Below are 7977 nucleotides of genomic sequence, written 5' to 3'. Positions count from 1 at the left end.
TGACATGCGTGACAGCAACAAACCACTAGCTAGCGGTAGCACCACCGCACAAGCTAGCCGGATCGAACAAGAACAACCACCCCCGAGGCCAAGGATAATGAAGGAACGTACGTCTCGGCGGAAGGAAGAATCGCTCGCACGTCCAAGGAGGGCCGGCCGGGGCCCGACCCGTATGAAAGGAAGAGCATCACATGCCACGCCCGCCCCAGTCGGTTGCCTGCCCCCGTCCATGACCTCTTGGCCCGAGCCATCAAAGAAAGGGGAGGTGCCGGTGCGCGCAGCCGTACGTACTACGTGCTACGTGCGGGCATGGCCATGGCATCGGCATCCACACCTTTCGCCTTTCCTTTCCCCGCACTTAATGTTGTGTTGGGGCGTGAGAGACTTTGAGCCTTGGACCTCGCATGGAGCAGAGAATGGCCCTCCACTCTCGATCGTCGCCGCGCCCGGTCGTCACCGCGAAACTGCCTCCTCCCGCGTGGATGCTAACCATGCCCGATTTGATTTGACCCGACTTGTTAACAGTCTAGAGGGAGGGAGATGTACACGCATCGCTGTCAGCTATGCACTGTACATTCTTGTGCAGTGTACACGCATCGACGCAGGTTTTGACCTCCATGCATACATGCGTACAAGCACTCCTACTACCACTAGTGCATTGGTTTGGTGCGATTGACGATTCAGGCACGGTGGATTTGACCGAACCCACGCATGCGTGCCGTACTATTATTTCCAGTCGATCGATCGATCGAAACGGCCGCTATTATTATTATGTCATGGATTAGCGCTGCAGACAACAACTAGAGTAGTAGAGGTTTTGGTCGCGATCCGTTGCTGTGATTGTGTTTGCCAGATGGTGCCCTCTACCTGTAGAGACGGTAAAGTAGGCAGGAAGGATTAACTAGCCTTCTCTGTCATGCTTGATTAGTTTACATGTTTCCACCACCACCTCCAGATGCCTGCACAAGTAAACTTACTTCCTTCAGAGAACCAATCGCGATCACGTGCAGGTACATTGTCGAGGAGAAGAGAACAAATTAAAGGTTGCGAGCGAGATTGAAGGGTGGGCAAGCAAATTGGCACGGAGTTTGCCTGTCTGTGTGCAAGCAAGCAAGCAAGGAAGGTAGATGCAGCGATGCATCGAGTGACAGCCACCTCTTTCTCGGGAACAAAGATGGCAGCAGCATTTGATTCTTTCTACCCGGCCAGCTCCCCCTCTTTTGCATCTTTCGGTCTCAACAAATATTCCAGAGCCTAGCGTTTTTTTCTTTCCTCGTCTCTTGCTTCAATCGCCGTGCTCCTGTCTAAAGACGAAAGCAGAGGGAAGGGCCGGGTTCGTCCTGGTTGGTCCTGGTGATGTTTACCAAATCTCAATCAACTTACACCTAAGCTAGCGGCATGGTCAATAAAACCTGCCTGCATCTAACTTTGGGTCCTAGGCACGCCAACGCTTGGCAGTTAAGGTATGCATGTATGTATTGCTGCTGCGACGAATAACCGATGGGAAAGCAACGATTTGTTCTTATACTCAAGAAAGAGAGAGAAATTATAAGGAAAAGGAAAGCAACAATAATGTATGTGGCATGCATGCGTGCCTGTTACTAATCTCCAATTCAAGCACGACATCCCACTGGCGACCTTGGAAATCCCCTAAAGAAGCTATCAACTCACTTTGGTATTATCCGATTAGAATACTGAGCCAGGACCGAACCATAACCCGCCGAATTATTGGCGGTGACAAAACACGGAAGGAAGTCCGGTGCAACAAATGTCCTGCTCCCGGGCGCGCGCTTGTCAAATGCTCTGGTTAAACCAAGGAGGAGGTAAATTCTACATCATTTTCTCTGTCAGTTTGTCATTTTTCACCAGGGAATCCCACGATCCAAACCAAAGCATTTGGCAACCACTCAAAAGTACAGTAGATTGGACGCATGCCTCGGTCTCTCCCTCGTTTCCATTCCAACTTTAAAAATTTCTCCGAGACAATGAAAGTCACGAAAATGAAAGACGGTTTCGTCAAAGAATTGTGTCCAATAAAACCAAGCAACGCTGTACCGCTCTAGAACAAGGCACCCGTTTTTCTCCGAGTTTCGTTTCCTCCTTATCAACAACACGTACCTGAAAATGAGGCGACACTGAAGATTCAACGGCCGACTGCTGCCCTGTATTTGTGCACGTTATCCGCCGGAGAGAAGGAACACCAACGCCGGGTTGCTTGGTTCTCAGTTTACACTCGAAGTTCTCCACTGGACATATACCTAACAGGTGTGAAGGCGCCTTCACGGTCAAGAATTCTGGATGTTGCATGTTTATTTCATCCATTCCAAATATACTACTCGGATATTATCGCATTTCCGCGACAATCGAATGGTTTGATGGCCTACAAATGGTTGGGAGTTCCTTGTCGCATGGTATTGGTTGAGACACTCGTACTATTAATTCAGCCATGACACACCAAATACCATAAACAACACTAGCTGAAATTTAAAGTTTAAACACCTTTGGCAGGTTGGAAACACTTTTCTTTGGACTGATTCCCCCCCCCCCCCCCCCCTCCCTAGCCGCCACATCGCCGCCGCTGGAGGGCCCGCTGGCGAAGCCGGGCCTGACCCCAGGAAGGTGGCGGCGGGATCTGGGCCCTTGCGCCCCCAACGCCCCCCGACACTCCGCCCGCCACCCCGTCCAGCCGCGGCGGCACCCTCCCCTGCTGGTCCGGCGGGGGCGGATCCGGCCACCCCCGGGGCGGCCTGGCCCCGCGCGTCGCCGGCCGGCCGTGGCCCCCCTGCCCCGCCATCCTCGGCCGCCACGGACGCCCTCCCCTCGCGCCTCCCTCTCTGCCCGCGACCCGGTCGCTTTCCGGCGATTCTCGGGCCTCGTGCCCCCACTCCAGCTGTTGCTCGAGCCTGCAGTCTACGGCGACGGCCGGTTGCGGGGCGTTCGCGGCCTGCCCTCTCGTGCAGGCAGCCCCCTCGTCTCCGGCGGCCCTCCCCCTCCCCAAGCAACGGTGATGGCTCTCGTGCGGAGGCGGCGACGTGTACGCGGTTGTGGCTGGCTCGGGACCCCTCGCGGTGGGACTTTGCTGGTGCTGTTCTGGCCCGGCCGGCTACAGGCCTGCGTCTCTCCGATGTCCCTCGTTGCTGGCGTTCTCCACCGGGCTGCTCCGGCCCGGCGACCGGGTTGCTGGACGCCGTCGCGGCATGACCCTCCCGCGTGGTTCTCCTCGTCGCTCGCCCTACCATTTACGCCTCAAAGCCTCCCCTTTTGCCAGATCTTGTGCCCTTGGGTGTGGAGGTGGTGCCACCCTCCGACGGCAGGTGCAGCCCCGCCAACCCCCATGACTCGGTGATTCCAACCAGTGTTGGCCTCCCATCTTCGATCCCGGATTCGGCGGCTATGGGATTGCTCAACTTTAGGCCAGGGAGAGATCCCTGCTTGGCTTGCCGGTGCTGGTAACGATGGTGCCCGCGGGTGTCGTTTTCCTCCTTGGAGGCGCTGCCAAGGCCTTCTTTAGTTGGGCCTCTCGGGGGAAACCCTAGGTCCGGGTCTCCCGGACCGGATAGTGACGGAGTATCGGCAGCGTTCTCCTTCTTGAAGGCACTATCTTGCTCGCTCGCGGTGTCCCCGGTTCTGGCTCGGACGATGTATCTTCTGTTTGGGCCGAGCATCCTTTGTCTCTCTGCTTCGGGCACCATGTTCACGCCTGTCTCCGTTCCTGTCGTATGTTGTACCCCCTGTACTGAACCTTCTTATTCTTCTATCAATGAAATGATACGCAACCTTTGCGTATTCAAGAAAGTTCCACTTTTCTTGATTTGATGTTTATGGTATGTTACTTTACCACCAAATATAAATAATTGGTCCATGTATACGTTCTGAACAATTAGATATAGGCTGCATATTCTATGATAACTTTTTTTTACATCATCAACCCTACACCCTAGTCCTTTTACATAAGCCATGATATATCACCTACGTTGGTTCGTAACACGAAATATTTAAAACATGCGTTTCTCGCATGTTCTACCTACGCTCACTGTTTTCTTTCTCACACAAGTTTACTTGTTGCATCCAGAACTTTATCTCGCACACTTGCTCTTAGGGCATTTACAATGCTAGCCGCTTAGATAGGCGCTTACGGAGGAAAAAATAATATATAAAAAAATAAAAGCACCTAAGCGCCTCAGCTTCCAACGCAAGACGCTAATCAACTAAACAGCACAAGCGCTTAGTGTAGGGAGAAAAGAGGCCAAGCGCCTGGTGCATGGTTTTGCGCCGATGCCTAGGGTGACGCCGGGATTTAACACGGCAACCGCTAATCAACCAGGATTAAGATCCTAGCGCCCAGACTAAGCATCTCGCATTGGAGATGCCCTTAACCATCCACCTTTTCTTCATGTCTCGTGTAGCTGCCCGCCTCTAAGTCACAGTTCAACAAGAAAAAGACAGTGCATCAAAGCGCAAGAAAAGATGCATTTCACAAAGAGAAGCCGCATTTGTTGCCATAATTTTCACAAGTGGCGGAGAAAAGCATCGGAGGATCGTTGGCTTTGCTCCAAAAGCAGTTCTCAACCAAGTAAAAAAAAAGGCAGAATTGAAGCCACGATGAACATACATGTGAGTACATCATGTCATCAGAAAATTTATAATGGTCCAAAATTATACTTGTGTATTATACAGAATTAGTTTTTTTGTCGGAGCCTCTTCTCAAAGACATACGAGGTAATATTCACATTCGATTATTGACTAAATAAGGATTGCCTTTTGGATTTTGTATATTGCATTCCTGCAAAAAAAAAAAGAGTTTGTATATTGCAGCTTGAAGGATCTAAACCATTTTTTTTAGCATCAGTACAGACACAAGCGCTCATATATATGCGCATACACTCACCCATATGAACGCACACACGTACACCCTAATCCTATGAGCACCTCCGAAAGACTGAGCCGGCATATCATCTTGAGATTTACGAAGCCACCATAGGCGCCTCGTCGTCGACGGGAACGTCTCCTCCCACTGAAAGCGCATCGCCGGAAATCCTGAAATAAATCCAGGAATAATGCGAGCACCAGGATTTGAACCCTGGTGGGTTGGGGATACCACTGTCCACCTAACCATCTCAACCACAGGTTGATTCGCGAAGGATCTAAACCATTGATATGTAGACAAAGGTTGTGATCCCTCCATCTAGAAATGTAAGGCACAATACTATTTTGAGATTTACTTTAACCATCACTTTTTTTTTTGCAAATTTACTTTAAGCATCACTTCATAATATATGATATGCGCATTAAAGAGGTATACGAACAAATTCGTATTTGAAAGAAGTTTCTGATGATATTATTTCCATAACACATACTCCCTCCGTCCCAAATTACTCGTCGCTGAAATGGATGTATCTAGAACTAAAATACATCTAGATATATCCATACGTGCGACAAGTAATTCGGAACGGAGGGAGTACATTATTGATCTTATCGATGGTCAACATAGATCGCGAAATACGCATTAGACACTACATTTATGGACATAGAGGGGCAATCTTTTGATAAACACCTGCTAACAAATACCAAACCCAAAGCATGGACGAGTAATCCAAACTTCGAAAGATTTATGCGAAGCTACGAGCCTCCAACCGCTCCCAGGCCAAACAAAGAAACGCCTACGCCATCATTATCGCGAAGCAAAGGCTCCGTAACCAAAACCACCACCCCATTTAATCTGTTTATAGAAAAAACACCCCATTTTAATCCCCTGCATTGACGTCAAGAAATCCTCCATCCCCTGGGATTCTTCCCCTAATTTTAACCGCCCGAACGCCCGCAATCCAGCCAATCTAGTACTATCTATGTTTTAACCCCGCGAGTAATTTTAGGCTGCCCACGTTTTCCGTTCGTTTCCGCGATCGAGCCCGGCCCCATCCGCGTCGCGTCCCGTTCCGTTCCGTTCCATGTGAGAGGTTTTAAGGGGAGCGTGCGAAGTGGGTGCGCGGAATTGGACTCGGCTCACGCCCACGCTCACGCTCGGGCTCAGGCTCCTATTAAAACCACGAGTGGAAGTTTTCTTCCCCGTCACCTCCCGCTTCGCGAACCCACCACCCGTCGTCCGTTTCTTCTCCTCTCCCCACCTCCTCCTCCTCCTTAACATAACAATGGCTGTGCAGGCCCAGTACCCCTCCAATCTCCTCTTCCACGATAGGTGCGCCTCCTCACGTCCCGCCCTCTCTCGCTCAATCCTCCTCTTCCACCACTGCAGCTGTTCGTCTGGTTTGGTTTTCTGGTGATCTCATGGCTTCCTCTCATTTACAGAGGTGACCCGGAGAGGGCGGACATGGACCTGCCCAAGCAGCAGCAGCATCAGCATCAGCAGCAGCTCGCCGGGCTCTCGCCGGCGGTCTATTTTGCCAGTGGCGGAGGTGCGTTTGCCTGCCTCCGCGCCTGATTGCCTGATGCCGCCGATTGATTGGCCGCGCGCCGGCCGTACGGTTCACGGATTGTGACATGGCTTGGTTCGGTTTCTTGCAGCGAGTGGCAATCGGAGGAAGCGCGCCAGGGAGGCCATGGCGCCGCCGCCGCCGGCCAAGGAGGAGTACATCAACCTGTTCGCGCAGCAGTCGGCGCCCTTTTTTAACATGGCGCAGCTCCACAACAGCAGGGTCGCGTCGTCCCCGTCGCCTGCCCCGGTGACGCGCGTGTCCACGGGCCTGCGCCTGGCATTGGACGAGCAGCAGCAGAGGCAGATTAATTCCTTGTGTTACCCGTCCTCGTCGTCGCCGCTCGTTCCCTTCTCCGATGAATTCGCCGGACAGATGAAGCAGCATGGCGACGAGCTCGACAAATTCGTCCGGGACCAGGTAATCCATCTTGGCTCCGGCCATGCCACGGCAATTCAGTTCAGGCTGTGCGCTCGTTTCTTGGCCTCACGTGCCCGTGCGTTATCCACCAGGGCGAGCAGCTCCGTCGGGCCATCGCCGATCGGATGCGCCACCACAACCGGGCACTTCTGGTGGCGGCGGACAAGTCGGCCTCGCGCCGGCTCCGGGAGAAGGCGTTGGAGGCGGAGCGCGAGGCGCGGCGCGGCGCCGAGCTGGAGGAGCGGCTCGCGCGGCTACGCAACGAGGCGGCGGCGTGGCAGGCGAAGGCGCTCTCGGAGCAGGCCACCGCGGTCGGCCTTCACGCGCAGCTCCAGCAGGCCGCCTCCGCGGCGCGGGCATCCTGCGAGGAGCTCGGCGGCGGCGACGCCGGGCCGGCCGAATCGTGCTCGTCCGCGTACGTAGACCCTCGCCGCGCCGGGCCTGACCGCGCGTGCCACGGCTGCCACCTCGGGGCGGCCACGGTGGTGCTCCTCCCGTGCAGACATCTGAGCCTCTGCCGCGACTGCTTCGCCGCCGGCGACATGGACGTGGCCCTGGCGTGCCCGGTGTGCCATTGCGTGAGGACCGGCAGCGTGGAGGCCATCCTGTGTTGACAGAGCCGGCATCGGGGCCATCCCGCCCGTGCCGTGAGCGCTCCGAGCAATGCGAAAGGCGCCATAGCTTATTCCAAGGAATGGAAAAATAGTCCTAAAATGGAAACTTAGATTCTTTCTTTCTTTCTTCAAGCTTTTGTTCATAGTTTTTCTTAATCCTTTTTTACTGCGGACGAGGATTTACCCCTCGCCGTGTCCTCTAGGAGAATTCAATTGATATAAGTTCATTGTTAATACTACCCAGCCCGTCGAGTGCAAAGGTGTGTGAATGCATGGTTAAACGTTCTTTCTCCGATCATTACTGCCGGCGATGCAGTGCTATACTGTAGGAGGGTTGCTTGTGATGTTCTCTTCAAACCGAAATGACGAATTAGCGGAGTGGTATCAGACTAGATAATCGTTCCAAACTGCAAGTGATCGCAACCACTGCGCTGCTCGTATGGCGTTGGCGTCCATTTGATGCGAGGCGTGGCCCGCATTGTTGCTGAAATCCCGCGCAAAGCGTGACATCT

At 53.3% G+C, this 7977-nt stretch overlaps 1 protein-coding gene across 1 annotated transcript; it reads left to right on the top strand.

Moving 5' to 3' along the window:
* The first annotated feature begins 5992 nt into the window (after window positions 1-5992).
* On the top strand, window positions 5993-7704 carry LOC109779711 (BOI-related E3 ubiquitin-protein ligase 1). The gene is made up of 4 exons (XM_020338350.4): window positions 5993-6196; window positions 6307-6413; window positions 6523-6851; window positions 6944-7704. The coding sequence occupies exons 1-4, from the start codon at window positions 6150-6152 to the stop codon at window positions 7463-7465; spliced, it is 1005 nt and encodes a 334-aa protein (XP_020193939.1). The 5' UTR covers window positions 5993-6149; the 3' UTR covers window positions 7466-7704.
* Window positions 7705-7977: the final 273 nt, after the last annotated feature.

The sequence above is a fragment of the Aegilops tauschii genome, chromosome 6 (assembly GCF_002575655.3).
Source record: "Aegilops tauschii subsp. strangulata cultivar AL8/78 chromosome 6, Aet v6.0, whole genome shotgun sequence".
Taxonomy (NCBI): Eukaryota; Viridiplantae; Streptophyta; class Magnoliopsida; order Poales; family Poaceae; genus Aegilops; species Aegilops tauschii.
Note: the sequence above shows the minus strand (reverse complement) of the source record. Positions and strands in the feature narration are given on the sequence as shown.

Bases quoted from the DNA above. Each gene is read 5' to 3' on its own strand.
- LOC109779711 (XM_020338350.4), top strand. From the start codon at position 6,150: ATGGCTGTGCAGGCCCAGTACCCCTCCAATCTCCTCTTCCACGATAG. The intron at 6,197-6,306 runs GTGCGCCTCCTC...TCTCATTTACAG, and splicing joins AATCTCCTCTTCCACGATAG to AGGTGACCCGGAGAGGGCGG. The intron at 6,852-6,943 runs GTAATCCATCTT...GTTATCCACCAG, and splicing joins ACAAATTCGTCCGGGACCAG to GGCGAGCAGCTCCGTCGGGC.